General features: G+C 42.1%; 1 protein-coding gene across 2 annotated transcripts in view; it reads left to right on the top strand.

Annotated features, from left to right (window-relative positions):
• Positions 1 to 17,539, top strand: part of USP31 (ubiquitin specific peptidase 31) — an 83,470-nt gene that overhangs the window by 23,137 nt on the left and 42,794 nt on the right. For both annotated transcript variants that reach the window (XM_002698023.4, XM_024985423.2), the window contains exon 2: positions 16,894 to 17,031. In XM_002698023.4, coding sequence (XP_002698069.2) covers positions 16,894 to 17,031 — 138 coding nt within the window. The remainder of the gene's footprint in view (positions 1 to 16,893; positions 17,032 to 17,539) is intronic.

Raw genomic sequence — 17,539 nt, 5'->3', positions numbered from 1 at the left:
TAGAAAAATCTATGAACCCATGGATTTTGAGTTTAGTCAGAATCCTGGTATGGTTGAGATGTTGGGGTAAGCACTGAGCCTCAGCTTCCTTATTTTCCTTTTTGTTGCCATGTGATCGTATCAGTCTCACAGACTGTGGTGTTTAACAACCTTTGGTTCCTTTACACCTGAGTGATGGAAACACTTTAGCAGGAAAACCCCACCAACCCAGCTTGTGAAAGCAAGCCTCAGTTCACTTCAGTCGCTCAGTCACGTCCGACTCTTTGCGACCCCTTGAATTGCAGCACGCCAGGCCTCCCTGTCCATCACCAACTCGCGGAGTTCACTCAGACTCAAGTCCATCGAGTCGGTGATGCCATCCAGCCATCTCATCCTCTGTCGTCCCCTTCTCCTCCTGCCCCCAATCCCTCTCAGCATCAGTCTTTTACAATGAGTCAACTCTTCGCATGAGGTGGCCAAAGTACTGGAGTTTCAGCCTCAGCATCAGTCCTTCCAAAGAAATCCCAGGGCTGATCTCCTTCAGAATGGACTGGTTGGGTCTCCTTGCAGTCAAGGGACTCTCAAGAGTCTTCTCCAACACCACAGGTCAAAAGCATCAATTCTTCGGCACTCAGCCTTCTTCACAGTCCAACTCTCGCATCCATATGTGACCACTGGAAAAACCATAGCCTTGACTAGACAAACCTTTGTTGGCAAAGTAATGTCTCTGCTTTTCAATATGCTGTCTAGGTTGGTCATAACTTGCCTTCCAAGGAGTAAGCATCTTTTAATTTCATGGCTGCAGTCACCATCTGCAGTGATTTTGGAGCTCCAAAAAATAAAGTCTGACACTGTTTCCACTGTTTCCCCATCTATTTCCCATGAAGTGATGGGACCAGATGCCATGATCTTCAGTTTCTGAATGTTGAGCTTTAAGCCAACTTTTTCACTCTCCATTTTCACTTTCATCAAGAGGCTTTTTAGTTCCTCTTCACTTTCTGCCATAAGGGTGTTGTTATCTGCATATTTGAGGTTATTGATATTTCTCCCGGCAATCTTGATTCCAGCTTGTGTTTTTTCCAGTCCAGCGTTTCTCATGATGTACTCTGCATATAAGTTAAATAAGCAGGGTGACAATATACAGCCTTGACGTACTCCTTTTCCTATTTGGAACCAGTCTGTTGTTCCATGTCCAGTTCTAACTGTTGCTTCCATGGGAAAGGGAGCTTGGTAGGAAGAAGATGTTGATGCTTTCCAACTGTGGTCTGGAGAAGACTCTTGAGAGTCCCTTGGATAGCAAGGAGATCAAATCAGTGAATCCTAAAGGAAATCAACCCTGATCATTCCGCTGGCATACTTTGGCCACCTGATGTGAGGAGCCAACTCAGTAGAAAAAACCCGGATGCTGGGAAAGATTGATGGCATAATGAGAAGGGGATGACAGAAGATGAGATGGTCGGATGGCGTCACTGATTCAAAGGACATGAGTTTGAGCAAACTCCAGGAGATAGTGAAGGACAGGGAAGCCTGGTGTGCTGTAGTCCATGGGGTCGCAAAGAGTCAGACACAACTGAGTGACTGAACAACAACAAGGAAGAAGATGTGGAGACTTCTTCAAAAGGCCACTATAGTTAAGTGCTGAGGAAAAATAAATGTGTTCCACATAAAATTTTCTCTGGGTCTGGCCTTGTGACTCTGATTGTTTTGAGCTCACCTTTGATGATGTGTGCTGACCTCTTGAATTGTGGGTCGTTTTTGAAGGCGTGATATTTAAATCTCCAGTGTAACAATGCTGGATGATTCGCTGAAGTGTCTGTTCCCCAGAGGGACTCTCTCTGTGTGATATATTCTGCAACATTTTGTTGTCACCCTATGATCTTTTTTGAGTAATAGTAATAACCCATTCATCTGACTTTTTGAGGGAGTAAGTGTTTTATGTAGGTTATTTCCTGGATAATTATTTAAATATCAAGTCTTTAAAAGGTTAAGTTTTCCCTTTTTGATAAATGGCTTGATAGCATGTTTTACATACTCACTTTTTCAGGGAGGGAGTCCTGGACATTGTTTACTCTCTGGTGATTTAGAGTATTATGACTTCATCTGTTGCACTCTTCTGTAACATGGAGATATCTTTGGGGACAGTGGGACTGTGCGGGAATTGATAAAGGGTCCAGAATTGCTTAGATTGTTTGAATTCTTTCTTCTGCTTTTGGTAATACTCCTTCTTGCTCTCTTTCATCCTCTGTCACGGTCCTTCCTTAGTTTTCTCTTGCTTTATCCGGTTTTACTTTATCCTGGGCATCTGTACATTCCCCTTCCTCATTCCTGTGTCTTACAGTTTCTAATCTGCTTTTAGTTAACTAACCAGATAAATAGAATGGACTCAAGTAACACTAAATATTCTGCATTAGGGCCTGGGATCTGGCTAAATTAAGAAATCTTAGTATTTCCTTTTTGAAGTCATTAAAAAAAAACCTTTTTAGTGAAGTATGGCATACATACGGAAAAATGCATAACATCATTAGTGTACAACTCAATGAATATTAAATTCTAAAGTGATATTGAAAGACAGAAATGGTATGGACCTAACAGAAGCAGAAGATATTAAGAGGTGGCAAGAATACATAGAAGAACTATACAAAAAAGATCTTAATGACTCAGATAACCACAATGGTGTGATCACTGCCCTAGAGCCAGACATCCTGGAGTACGAAGTCAAGTGGGCCTTAGGAAGCATCTCTATGGAAAAAGCTAGTGGAGGTGATGAAATTCCAGCTGAACTATTTCAAATCCTAAAAGATGATGCTGTGATGGTGCTGCACTCAGTATGGCAGCAAATTTGGAAAACTCAGCAGTGGCTACACGACTGGAAAAGGTCAGTTTTTATTCCAATCCCAAAGAAAGGCAATGCCAAACAATGTTCAGACTACCACACAATTGCCCTTATTTCACACACTAACAAAGTAATGCTGAAAATTCACCAAGCTAGGATTCAACAGTATGTGAACTGAGAACTTCCAGATGTTCAAACTGGATCTAGAAAAGGCAGAGGAACCAGAGATCAAATTGCCAGCATCCATTGGATCATTGAAAAAGCAAAAGAGTTCAGAAAAACATCTACTTCATTGAGTACGCTAAAGCTTTTGACCATGTGGATCACAACAAACTGGAAAATTCTTCAAGAGATGGGAATACAAGACCACCTTACCTGCCTCCTGAGAAATCTGTATGCAGGCCAAGAAACAACAGTTAGAACCAGACGTGGAACAGCGGACTGGTTCCAAATTGGGAAAGGAGGATGTCAAGGTTGTATATTGTTACCTTGCTTATTTAACTTATATGCAGAGTACATCTTTTGAAATGCCAGGCTGGATGAAGCACAAGCTGGAATCAAGATTGCCAGGAGAAATGTCAATAACCTCAGATATGCAGATGATACCACCCTTATGGCAGAAAGTGAAGAGGAACTAAAGGGCATCTTGATGAAACTGAAAGAGGAGAATGAAAAAGCTGGCTTAAAACTCAGCATACAAAAAATGAAGATCATGGCATCTGGTTCCATCACTTCATGGCAGTTAAATGGGGAAACAGTGGAAACAGTGAGAGACTTTATTTTCTTAGGCTCCAAAATCACTGCAGATGGTGATTGCAGCCGTGAAATTAAAAGACGCTTACTCCTTGGAAGAGAAGTTATGACCAACCTAGACAGCATATTAAAAAACAGACACATTACCTTATCGACCAAGGTCCATCTAGTCAAAGCTATGGTTTTTCCAGTAGTCATGTATGGATGTGAGAGTTGGACCATAAAGCTGAGCGCCAAAGAATTGATGCTTTTGACCTGTGGTGTTGGAGAAGACTCGAGGGTCCCTTGGACTGCAGGGAGATCAAACCAGTCAATCCTAAAGGAAATCAGTCCTGAATATTCTTTGGAAGGACTAATGTTGAAGCTGAAGCTCCTATACTTTGGCCACCTGATGTGAACAGCTGACTCGTTTGACAAGACCCTGATGCTGGGAAAGACTGAAGGCAGGAGGAGAAGGGGATGACAGAGGATGAGATGGTTGGATGGCATCACCGACTGGATGGACATGAGTTTGAGCAAGTTCTGGAAGTTGGTGATGGACAGGGAAGCCTGGCGTGCTGTGGTCCATGGGGTCACAAAGAGTTGGACCCGACTGAACTGACTGAACTGAAAGTGATATTATCAACCAGATCAGGAAATGGGTTGTCACTAGCTGTCCAGAAGCTCCCTTTTTTGGCCCCTCCCAAAACCTATCCCCTCCCTCTTCCCCAAAGGTAACCACTTTCCTGGCTTCTAACAACATTGATTAGTTTTGCCTGATTTTGAATTTTACTATAAGTGAAATAAAAATATGTTTTTATTAAAGACACTTTACTGAGATATAATTTATATACTGTGTACTTGCCCATAAAGTGTAGATAGAATTCAGTGATTTTGAATATATTCACTGAGTTGTGCATCTAGCATCTCAATTTTAGGAGGTTTTTATTATCCCCAAAGAAACCCCATATCGATTAGCAGTCATTGTTCATTGCCCCCAACCTCCCAGTGCTAAATGTTCACTAATCTGGTTTTCCTATTCTGAACATTTCATAGAAATGGAATCATTCAACACATGGCCCTTATATTTGACTTCTCTCACCTAACCTGATGCTTTTCAAAGTTATGTTGTACCATGAATCGTAACTTCATTCCCTATGATGGCTGAAAAATACTCCATTATATGAATACACTATGTTCTGTTTATGACACTTGTTGATTGACATTTAGATTGTCTCTTCTCTTTGACTATTAATGAGTAATGAGGCTGTGGTAAAGAATCCACCTGCCAGTGCAGGAGACACAAGAGACTCGAGTTCGACCCCTGGGTCAGGAAGATCCCCTGAAGTAAGAAATGGCAACGTACTGCAGTATTCTTGCCTGGAAAAGCCCATGGACAGAGGAGCCTGGTGGGCTACAGTCCATGGGGTTACAGAGAGTTGGACAAAACTGAGCGACTGAGTGCACACACACACAAATACTTAACTACAAATTTTTGTGTGGAAATATGTTTTCATTTCTCTTGGATGTATACCTGGGAATAAAATTTCAGGGTCATATGGCAACTCCAAGTTTAACTTTTTGAGCACCTACCCAACTGTTTCCACAGCATCTGCACCATTTTACATTCCCACCATCCCTTGTGTAAGGGTTCCAACTTCTCTACATCCTCGTCAATATTTGTTATTGTCTGTCTTCTAGTATAGCTATCTTAGTGGGTGTGAAGTGGTATCTCATGTGGCTTTTATTTGCAGTAGGGAGTCTTTTGTGTCTGGTTTCTTTCGCCAGAATTCATTATGAGTAACCTCTCTTCTGGTAAGTGTAATATCTAAAATATTGTAGAAAACTTGGAAAATATGTAACAGTTGAAAAAGGAAAATTGAAAATGTGTAAAATTTGTTTAGCATATAACTTTCCCCCCCTTTTTTATGTGTTTTAACGTAATTGAGATCAAACTATAATTTTGCACTGTGTGATTGTCTTCATATTGTATTATGTGAGTCATTTTTTTTAAACAACTCTTTAGATGAAGGTTCTAGTACCTATTTTTGGATTGTTTCTGGTTGCAGCAAACGTATTTTTAGCATAAATTTTTGTTTTTACTTTTTTTTCAGGATATTTAGAAGTGAAATTCCTGTCAGGGATTATCTATTTTGAAGGTTCTTAAATCATGTTGTTCCTTCATTTTTGGAAGGGTTGTGCCATTAGCAGTGTAAGAATGTCTGTCATACCCCACTTTTGCAGGAAAGAAATCCTGAAGTTGATAAGTGGGAAAGAGCATTGTATTGTTTTAATTTGCATTTCTTCATTGATAGTGAAGGTCACACAGCTCCATCTGTTCTTTAAAGTGGGAGGACGCCTATATGAGAGTGACACTGAGAGAATTTAGGGAATTACCTGGTTTGAATTTCACAGACTTCTTTTGTTTGCTCTGTGTCTTCACATACTCTTTGAGTTAGCTTTCCTGTTCTACAGGTAGATGAATGAGTCCTGTACCGACTGTGCGTGCGTGCATGTGTGCTGAGTCCCTTCAGTCATGTCTGACTCTCTGCGACCCCATCCACTGTAGCCTGCCAGGCTCCTCTGTCTGTGGGATTCTCCAGGAAAGCATACTGAAGTGGGTTGCCATGCCCTCCTCCAGGGGAATCTTCTCGACCCAGGAATCAACCCTTGTCTCTGGCATCTCCTGCATTGGCAGGCGGGGACGCCTCCCTGTACTGACTAGCATTGGCTGAAATTGGGGCATGTCAGACCAGGTCTAGACTGGAAAGGTTCTAGCACTTTCCCCGGGAAAGCACAGAGCCCGAATAAGCTGGAGGCTGCCCCTGTGGTGGTTGTGTGCTGCCTGCTTCCCGAAGTGAGGTTGAAGGAACCCGCGGAGGCTGGCCAGATCTGGAGGCTACAGCCGTGTGTGGCTTCCTAGTCAGCCTGGCTTAGCTGTCAGGCATGCACAGTGCTGGGCGTGGAGGAGAGTGATATGGCAGGTCCGTGACTTGAAAGCCTCTTTAGCCAGTTAAAATTTATTTGGAGTGCTCTAGGTTTATGGCAATATGAATGTGTAATTCATAGTGAAATTTACTGGGTCTCTGCTTATGAATAACATCTCTTGATTACTAGTAATTGACGTTTTAGTTATCAAAATGCAATCAGAATATTGATTCAAAGCAAGATTATTTCCAGAATAATTTGAATCCCTTTATAAAATTGTCTGGTGAAAAACATTTTAGATCTGATTATCATCAAATACCAACATATTCAAAGTCAAGAGAACGTATACTTTGCTAGTGAACACACACACTGATTATGGAGGAAGGTTATTTGGCCTTGGAGTAGTTCAGGGCCGCGTGCCTCCCCCACTCTTGGCTTTCCCACACTGTTCCACCTCCAATTACGTGTAGGTCCCTTTGTTGTTGTTGTTCAGTCACTAAGTCATATCCGATGCTGTGACCCCATGAACCATATGGCATACCAGGCAAGAATACTGGAGTGTTCAAGAATACTTCTCTGTTCATGGGGATTTCCAGGCAAGAATTCTAGAGTGGGTTGCCAGTTCCTTCTCCAGGGGATCTTCCTGGATCAGGGATCGAACCCCTGTCTCGTGCATTGACAGGCAGATTCCTCACCACTGAGCCACTAGGGAAACCCATAGGTCTCTTTACTTCCACCCCAAAGGGGAGTGACACTCGGTTGAGAACATCAGTGGCCTCTGTGAAGGTGAGCAGGGCCATGTGCTGAGTTCGTAAGCCAAGCCCCTGTTGCCTCCTTGTCTTCCCACCACTTCATCAGGAAGCTGCGGCTGCTGCTCTTTTTTTCTCTTCCTAGAGCTGAGCTTTCACCTCCCACCCCGCAAGCCCGGAGGCCTAAAAAGGCCCCTGGTGGGTGGCTGGAGGCATAAATTCTTTTTTTTCCTTTCTCTTTCCCTCATTTTTCCTTGGTCCTGGTTGCTTTTACCCCCACTGGTAAGATCCAAAGGTTGATTTTGGTTTTGGGTTTATGATTAATAAGGCAGGAAACTTTAATTTAAAACTCCCAAGATCTGTCTAGCCGAGAAAAAAATTCTTAGCATAGTGCAGCCTGACTGTCAGGGATTTGGGGCCAAAACCTCAGCTAGAAGTAAGGTCTGTGTTTGTTTTGTTGTTGGTGTGTTTTTTTTTTTTCTTGCCAGCCCTTTCTGTGAATGAGAGTTGGTTCCTTGGCCAAAATACTAGGGTGTACTAAGATCACCCTGTGTACCACTTGGTTATCGTTATCAACAAATTCATTTAGAAAATGTGGAAAGCAGTGAAATATGTAAAGGAAAAATCATTCCAAACTTGCTCCTTTATATTTACAAGGATAAAAAGCTAAAAGGTCTTTAAAAAATGTTTTTTCAGAGTTTGAAATCAAACTCATATGTAGTTTTGTATCTTCTTTCTACTTAATTTTATTATATATTTACATTTTTGTATTTTCTAAAACTTTGAAACGTTTGTAATGTTCTGCAGGAGAAATATATAGTAACTTCTTGGATATTTAGATGGCTTTTCCAGTTTCTGTTTTGAGTGCATTGATTTATTTTGGTTGTGCTGGGTCTCTGTTGCTGCGAGAGGGCTTTCTCTGGTTCTGAGCGGGCGCCCCTCTCTAGTTGCAGTGTGCAGGCTTCTCAGCTGTGGCTTCTCTTACTGTGGAGCATGGACTCAGGGCCCGTGAGCTTCCATAGCTGTCGGCACAGGGGCTCAGTAGTTGTGGCTTGCCCGGTTTAGTTGCCCATAGCGTACGGAATCTTCCCAGACCAGAGGTCAGACCTGTGTCCTCTTCACTGGCAGATGGATTCGCCTCCACTCTACCACTAGGGAAGTCCCTGTTTTGAATTTTAGCTGTTAAAGATGATTGCATTTCCCATATGATGACCTTTTAGTCACATCAGGGCTTGGGTGTTTCCTTTTTTGATTGTGTTGATAGTTAGCTAAAATTCTCCCTCTTCCTTCTTCTTCTTCTTTTTTTGTTAAGTTTTTTAAAAAGTTCTATTTTACTATAGTTGGGAAGAATCTTAGATTGTGTAGGAAAATGTCGAGGAGACTAAAAACAAGACACTTGAGTTTCTTGAGTTAGTTGATCGGATGCATAAACACATTTTGGTGACCCAAGTTGACTTTGGAGTTGGCTCGGCTTGGCCAGTTAGAGGGTCCTAGGACGGATGGAATGACGACATCAGAATCATCTCCATCAGCAGACCAGCCTGAGCGTTATAAGGTGAACGCTTTCCTTTATATTTGCTATCGACAGACAGATGCAGCTCTCCCAGGGCAGATGGTCGACTCTCGGGTTTGCTTTCTGTAGCAACCGGGGATTCTCAGGCAGGGCATATTTCTTCACATGCTGCAAGCTGATCTGCTGACATAGTCCGAATTCCTCCTTACTCCTTAAATAATAACATTTCAATTAGATAGACTGCATTTTTGTTTCTGGGCCATATTTCAGTCATAGGAAAAAAATGCTAATTAGAACAAAACAGACACTGATTAATACAGATTTATTTAAAAGCAAAGAAGCTCCCAGAAGCCTCAGGCTTGGTGCAACTGGAGGTCAGTCTCCTGCGCGTGTTTTGTCTGCATTGAGACTGGCGCTCAGAATGAAGAACCGTAAACCCTACATGATCCTGAGTTGTATAAGGGAAGAAACCATTCATTGGAAAAAATAATAATGGGCAAAAATGTTTCAAGGCCATTTTAATCATATGTGGGCTTCCCTGGTGGCTCAGCTAGTAAAGAATCCACTTGCAATGTGGGAGACCTGGGTTTAGTCCCTGGGTTGGGAAGATCCCCTGGAGAAGGGAAAGGTTACCCACTCCAGTACTCTGGCCTGGAGAATTCCATGGACTGTGTAGTCCACGGGGTTGCAAAGAGTTGGACAGGACTGAGCGACTTTCACTTTAATCATATGAGGTTGGAGAATAGTGATAACATTGGACAAGTTACTTTACTGAGCCCAAGGTTTTTTGTCTGTAAATAATGATGTTAATATTGTACTTAACAGCCTAGGGAATTTCTGGGGATTAATTTTTATAGGAAATAACACCTATAAAACAATTAGTACAAAGCCTGATACATTAAAGGCTCTCTAGTATTAACTTGTTATTATTCTTTGTGTCACATACTGTATTTGCTAGGTTTCTAGGAAATAATATTGAATAAGACATCCCCGAGCAGTCTAGTGGTAGAGACAGATATGAGATTATGTATCCTGGTGTTTTGAATAAAATGCAGTAATTGATATAATGCAGTTAGGACAGAAGAGCCTCCTGTAAGTTTTTAATGCTTTTGGGACTGAAAATTTAGTGTTTTTTTTAGCATGGCATGCTCTTTCTCAGTCTTGGCTTCACATTAGAAATAGAATTGTTAAATCACATTTGAAAAACAAAACTGTTGATGAACAGGCCCCACCATTATCCTATGGCTGCTGCCACTTACGGTTTTTATTTGTTGAATAAATTTTCCCAGGTGATTCTATTGTACCGCCATGGGTCAAGAGCCAGTGCCTTAGGTATTTCCTTCTCTTTTTCTTTGGCATTTTCCAGGATTATACTATACCATAGGCTAATTCTTTGCTTTTTTCTTGACTTTTAAAACTTACATGATGATAGGTATTTAGAGTTTAAAGTGCTTTTGTGATTTCATGAAAGCCTCACAATGGTAAATTTAAAAAAGTATTATCATCCCCGTTTTGCAGAAAAGATAGTCAAGGCTCAGAAAAACTACACATTAAGTAAAAGTTGGGCTTAAACCCAGGTATTCAGAATCCAGTCTTTCTGTTTCTACTGCATTTCTACCAGAAATATTCAACCAGTGTTTAAATACTTGAAGGTGTTCTCTTGCTGCTGTGTTTTCTATTGATACAGCTTTATGATCTGTTGAAAAATCTTGCTCATTGTTCATCTAGCTGAACCACTTGTGGTCTATTTCTTTTATTCTGGCTCTAATGCTCTCGACCATACTTCCAGCCTTAGCTATAATTTCTTGAAATGCACTAGCCATTTCTCAGTCCTTCTATTACAACTTTTTCTTTTATAAAAGAATAATAAACCCTTTCCTAATTTTTATTTCATCAGTGAGTCCCTGCCACCAAGTTGTTCTGGTATATATTAATTTAATACTGAAAACTGGTAACAATAAGTATCCCTTGCTGTCCAAATCTGTTTTCGTTTCTAAATTTGGAACTTGAGGACTTGGACATAGGGTACACCTGTGCTTGAGCTACGCTTTGTTTGGCTGTCAGTCTGGAAGGATCAAGGAGCTCTGTACCAGAATAACTCACTCTTCCTTATGGCCAAACGTGAGCACGTGAACAAGTGGTATGTGGTGGTCTCTACAATTCTCCCCGAGTTGTCTTTCCATCCTAGAAGGAAACTCCTTTCCCGTCGCCTCCTTCCTCCTCTTCTCCACAGGGTCCCAGCTCCATCTTTCTGAGGAAGGAGAGGGAGCAGAGAGAGACCTTGTGGGGGTGGGAGTGGAGGGCATTCCAGGTGTAGGGACCATGGAGGCCGTCCAGTCTCTTTCAAGGGTGGTAGTTGCCCCGGCTGGCTTAGTCCTGAGGGCCTCTCTGCCTCGTTTGCGCTGTTATGTGAATAGACCTCCCCACCAAAGGTGAAGACACAAGGAGGAAGGGCTGGATGAAGGTCACAGAGAGCCCTGTTGAGTGTGGCTGTGTCCTATACCCTGGCATGGAACACTTTGTCTGTCACTGTTTTTTTAATGGGTCGTATCTGCTTTTACGGTTTTCATCAATTTGTACCAGTTGCATCCCCTATGTTTTTAGTTTGTTTTTCATCAGCTTAAGTGTCCAGAAGGTCAGATATAAGAGCTGAAACTTTTCTCAGGACAAGTGCTTATCGTTCTGTTCTTTCCAGCACAGCCCAGAAACCAAGTTTCAGTTTTAGATCTTTCTCTTAAAATGTAAATATATTGTCCTCCCAAGTTTTTCTGTTCTTTTCCAGAATCACTGAAAGTAAATTCTATGTTCCTTCTGGCATAGAACCAAGGAATGTGAGTGGTGATTTGGTTTGATGAGTTTTGGCAAACTACCTTTTCTCCAAAAGAGTAAGCCAACTCCTAATCGTTCATGTCAGATATTGCCACATCCATTCCCCATGGAAGGAAGTCACTAATAGCCATTGCTTTGTCATCTTTTTGGAGTCAGTTAAAGGATGTCTTAAACCAGTTACTGTCTTTTCCCTGGAGCCCAGGATTCTGCTGCTTCAGTCCTACGGCTATATGGAATGAAAGAACCTCATGTCTAATTTTTTTTTTTTTTAACTCCAATTGGATAGACTTCATTCTTTTTCTTTTCTGGGCCATGCTTCCAACTCATTTTTCCCCCCCTTTAAGGGAGAAAAAACATTCTCTGTAGTTCTAGACCTTAAGGTTTTATTTGAAGGGTGAAGAAAATTTTTAAGAGGTTTGAAGGCCCTAAAAATGTGTTTTGACTTTTACTCATTGTTTAGTAACTAGATGTTAGGGATCTTCTAGAATGAAAAATAGGAGTGATGGTTAGATTTATTTATAGTGGTACATAAATATTTAAAGCAGCAGTTTCCAGTTTAATGTTTTTACAAATCAGCCTCATACCCAGATTCTGCAAAGTAGACACAGATGTGTAAGGTTAATTTTAAGAAGGTTCATACTCTGTCATAGAAGTGGCAAATTTATGTGATTTCTCAGATGGTAGAAATATTTACAGATGACATATTCTAGTGATAATCAACTTTTAAAAAACCTGCAAAACTAGAGAAGGATTAATTTTATGACATCAAATAAACTAAGACTTAATTAGGAAAAAAAATGATAAAAGACAAACCAAAACAGTGTCAGATGAGGCCCCAAAGAAAAACCAAATCACTTGCTGGTATTCTAGGGGCAGAGTTTGGGTGAAGATGTGAGATGCCAGGGTCTCTCTGCTGGTGCAGCTCAACTGCTTCATTGTGTGACCAGCAGTCAGCTTCAGTGAGTTCCCCGAGATAGCCAGCGGTGTGGGGCAGAGCCGTGCTGGAGCCCAGGCTCCTTGACCCCTATTGTGTTTCTTCTTCTGTAACACACATCAAAGGATGGTTACTAGATTATTCTGTGTTTTGGTTTGTCTGGGGAAGAAGTGAAATGGTCCCAGCAGTCCCTTGGGTCTCTGCAGTGGGAAGAAGTCACCACTGTGAAGGGGGAAAGGAGCCTTTATGTTGTGTTTGTTCAGTGAGGTTTCCTGTAAAATCCCCTTTAATTTGAGATGCAGTGATTTAGGATGGGCTTGGCCCTAGAGCAGTTTTGGCTGTAGTTAGAGAGGGCTGTTGCTTGTCGAGTCGTGCCCAACAAGAATCTTGCTGAGCAGCTTCAGCACGGCACCTTTTACGCAGCGATTGGAGAAGTGCTGGATGAGTCGAAGTGATAATGGCAGGAAGCGTAAATCAAGTTTCATGCAATCTTGATAAAGAATTGAATGTTGTCCCCACCCTGAATTTGATGGACACTGTGCATAAAATATCTGTTTTGACACATAGAGAAGCGTTTTATTTCTGCTAATTTGTCTCTTAGAACGCATATGCTGGGAACTACCCCTCCTCTACTTTGGAAGTAAATAAAGGAGAGGGTCTTGAGCAGAAGCTGGTTATGCTGCCAGCATTTTGTGTGCCTCATCTATATGCCAGGAGGCTTGTCTTTATCCCTGCTGAACCTAAAAGTTCCTCTTGGCAGTTGGCCTCTGCTTCCTCCACAAAACAAAAACAACGTTCCGTGCCGCCCTGTCTATAACGTCTCTGAATCCGTAACTATCCTTGCCTCCTCTGCTGTCTCTCCCCACTCCTGTTTAAGGCAATTCCTCTGCCTCTTTTCTGAGTCCTTCCTTCTCCCCTTTTTGGAGAATCCTTGCTTCAAGTATGTCCTTTCTGTTAGCTTCTTCCCTCAGCACTTAAGTCCCTCCATCCCGTAAGTGCCCCCTCTGGAGAACTAGAGCAGCTTTCTTCCTTCCTTTTATAATGAAGCTTCTTGGATACAAAGAGTGGTATTCTTGATACTGTTCAGTTGCCTTACCTTTTCTTCTCCTTGACCCTCTCTGATCTGTGTCACTGAAATGGAGCAGGAATCAGTCTCTCAATTTGCTGTTCTGAAGTGTCCCCCTCTGTGTTTGTCGTACTTGGCTTTCCTTCGGTGGTTTGAGTTGTTTCCATCTCCTTTAGGGTTTCTTCTCCCTCAGCTTGTGTGGTGCCACTCTCTTCTGGCTGCTCCATCTGATCATCTTCTTGGGCTTCTTTTCTGGGACTTGTCCGTTCTATGATATTTGGTCCCAGCTGCCCACCTTTTCTCATTAAATGTTCCCTGGATTATTTCTTCCATGCTCATAGGATAGGATGTCTTCCCTGTGGCTCAGATGGTAAAGACCATGCCTGCAACATGGGAGACCCAGGTTCGATCCCTGAGTCGGGAAGATCCCCCTGGAGAAGGGAATAACAACCCACTCCAGTATTCTTGCCTGGAGAATCCCATGGCCAGAGGAGCCTGGAGGGCTACAGTCCATGGGGTTGCAAAGAGTCGGACACGACTGAGTGACTGACACTTTCACGGGATAAGTGTACGTGCTCTGATTGAACTTACCAGCTCAGATCTTTTCCCTGAGCACCAGACCTCTCCTCATTGGGGATCCTGTGAGTCCCTCAGACTTAACCTGTTCAAAGTGCCGCAGCCCCCCGTCTCTTCCTCTGTTCCCAGTTTCTTTATCCACTGAAGTCAGAAGCGAAGAACCTGGTGTCGTCCGGGTTTCCTCTGCGTATCACCCAGTGTAGCGCCATCACTCGTGGGTTTCTCTTCCCGCCTGAGCCAGCTGCAGGCTCACCTGCTGCTGCTGCTGATTCCTTTTCTTTCTTTCTTCTTTAACTGATTCATGTTTCTTTGCTAGGAGGTCTCCTTCTTCTGTGGATCACATTCTTCCACTGTCCATCACAATGACTCTAGTTTTGATTCTGCTAAATGAGAAAATAATTATGGCCACAAGCCAAACCATTTCAAAATGGAGTAAGATGTGAAGTATATGAAATGCTACGGGGGGATTGAGGAAAATGAAGACTGAGAAAGAAAGAATTAGATTCGGTGACTGGGTGGTGTCAGACCTCTGGGTGAGTTCTGTAGTGCAGTGATGTCTTTACCCACACCCACTCCCCCTTTTTTATACCTGCTTCTGAGGTGGTGTCCGCATGGTATCCTTCAGGTCACACAAATTCTTGTTTGTTACCAGGGTCCTTCCTATTCCTTGTTCACTTTATTCAGTCAGTGAGCTTTGCCCATGACACCTCCATATTCTCTTCATTTGTGTCCCTTTGAATTTTTTCCTCCTTAAATTCGAATTTTATAAATCATCTTTTTGTTACTCACATTGAATTTGATCATCAGTTTGTGATGGTTCTTCTTCCTAATTAAAGATTTATCCCTTTTCATCTGTTATCATTATCTTAATTAGAAAATACAATGGACAGGTGTTCTTTGACTTACTTTGTCATTCTTCAACTTTTAACACTGTTGATCACTCTCTCCTTAGCTGTCTGCTCTTGACTCTTGGGACTTCATTATCTTGATTTTCTTGCCACATCTTTGATGGCCTTTTCTTGGTCATCTTTAAGGACCTCCTAAATAGAGCAGTCCTCTGGATTCTGTCCTCTGGCGGATGGATCTCTCATGATCTTGTCTGGACAGTGTCAGTCATATTCATGATTTCAAGGACCACTCATCCCTTCACCCTGAAATCCTTGTCCTGAGCACAGACTCTTTCATTGAGTGCAAGACCTGTTTTTTTCAGTTGCTTACCAGGTATGTCCATTTGGAGGTTCCAGATAACTTCAGATATAGTGGATTCTAATCCACTATACACATACACACATATACACTAAACACATCACTCTCTTTTCCAGACTTATTCCTTTTTTTTTTTTTTTTAATCTTGTCATGATGAAGGGAACCAGCAGTGGCCCATCATCCAGATAAAGACACGTGAATGACTCTAATGCCTCCTTCCTCATTTTGCACATTCGTTAGGTCACGTGCTTGTGTGTGCCAAGTCACTTCAGTCGTGTCCAACTCTTTGTGACCCTACGGACTGTAGCTGTCCAGGCTCCTCTCTCCATGGGATTCTCCAGGCAAGAATACTGGAGTGGGTTGCTGTGCTGTCCTCCAGGGGATCTTCCTGACCCAGGGATCAAAGCCCACGACTCCTGTGTCTCCTGCATTGGCAGGCGGGTTCTTTACCACTTGCACCACCTGGGAAACCCTCATTAGGTCACAAGTCTTATCAATTCTGCTGCCCCAGTTTTGAAATCTCTCTCCAATTTGCCCTCACAAACTTAGCTTAGACCCGTATTCTCGTCTCGTCGCTTCATTTGTCTTCTGACTGTGCTTCCTTTGTGCAGTTGTCCCCCTTCTTTCTCCCTGCTTTCAAATCCATTACTGATAGCTCACATTTGAGTGCTTGCTATATGTCACTTATTTGTGAAATGTTTTGCATGTATTCACACTTAACCATCACACTAAACATTTATTATCCTTTTTACTTTGGAGCAAAGTAGGCCCGGCCTCACCAATAGTGAGCGGCAGGACAGAGATTGAATTCAGGCTATATGCTTCAGAGCCCGTGATCTTAATTTTACTTCACTGCTTTACCTGCAGCCTTTCACTGGCTACTCCTTTGCAAAGACTAGAATCTTTGGAAGCAGGTCACTGTCATGGTCCATATTCAAGGTGGTAGGGGTGGGTTGTGGGGGTTAAGGTCCAGCTCCTGGAGGAGAGATTCTTGACACATTATTTAGAATTCTTCTTTAAGGGAGATTTGTCTCTTCCTACTTATTTACTCAGTCATTTACCTTATGTGGACTTATTTTATACTTTGGCTTATCATCCAACACTGTAATACTTTTACCAATTCTCATTTTTTCTTTTACTTTTTAAAAAATTGAAGTTATAATTGGCATATAACATATTAGTTGCAAGTTAACAATGATTTGGTATTTGTAACAGTTCTTATATTTAAGATGTTCAGGTTTTAACCATGTTTTTTTTTTTTCTATTAGTGAATTAGAAGTGAATTTTTTTTCTATTAAAAGTCTTAGCATGCTGTTTTGATGGTTTCCTTTAGATCCATGTTCCTAAAAGTAGGATTGTTGGGTCAGTGCATTTAAAAGTTTTTGGTGCACAGGTGGGGCTTTTATGACTGTCTGGTTTCATATTTACTGTCTTTACAGGAAGTACTCACTAACACCCTTGAGATCTTGCATTCCTCTTTGGGATTATGGATGCTTTATCTTTAAAGCCAGAAACTCACTATTCATTCTGATTTATCTACCCGTGTAGAGTATTGTGTCAAAGAATGCACTGCAGTATCGGGGAAATTCCCAGCACGATGCCCAGGAGTTTCTCCTGTGGCTTTTGGACCGAGTTCACGAAGACCTCAATCACGCTGTGAAGCAGAGTGGCCAGCCTCCTCTGAAGGTAAGGGCACGCCCCCGGGGCAGTCAGGGAGTGCTGAGCTGAATGGAGGAAGGAGTGAGTGCAAATTCTTCCAAACCTCTTCTGAGTAGTTGTAGCAGTTTGTATTTAGTTAATACTGTGAAATTGACTGAGTTTTGTGGATACTTAGAGGTTGTCTCCCCCTGCGCCGCCGCCGCCACCACCACCGCTGCTGGCAGTTGTCAGGAACGAGAGTCACTGTCTCCAAGGAGCTTACATTCACGAGAGGGGACACATGTGCCTGTATACCTTTAGACTGACATTAAACTCAGTAAACTGTCTTTAAACTGTCTTTAAAGCAAAAATTTGCCTTCTATTCCAGTGAGACATAGTCTGTAGATCACTGGAATGTGATCTCCACACAATCAAAGAGGAAATGTATGGATGTCTCTGCTGTTAGGATTAGATTTGAGTGTCGGAACTGAACCCTTAGAATCTTCTTACTGAAAATCAGTGATTCATTATCAGTTTTTTTTTTTAATGTAGTCTT

Source organism: Bos taurus, chromosome 25, assembly GCF_002263795.3.
Source record: "Bos taurus isolate L1 Dominette 01449 registration number 42190680 breed Hereford chromosome 25, ARS-UCD2.0, whole genome shotgun sequence".
Lineage (NCBI taxonomy): Eukaryota > Metazoa > Chordata > Mammalia > Artiodactyla > Bovidae > Bos > Bos taurus.
This window is presented reverse-complemented; position numbering and strand designations above follow the sequence as displayed.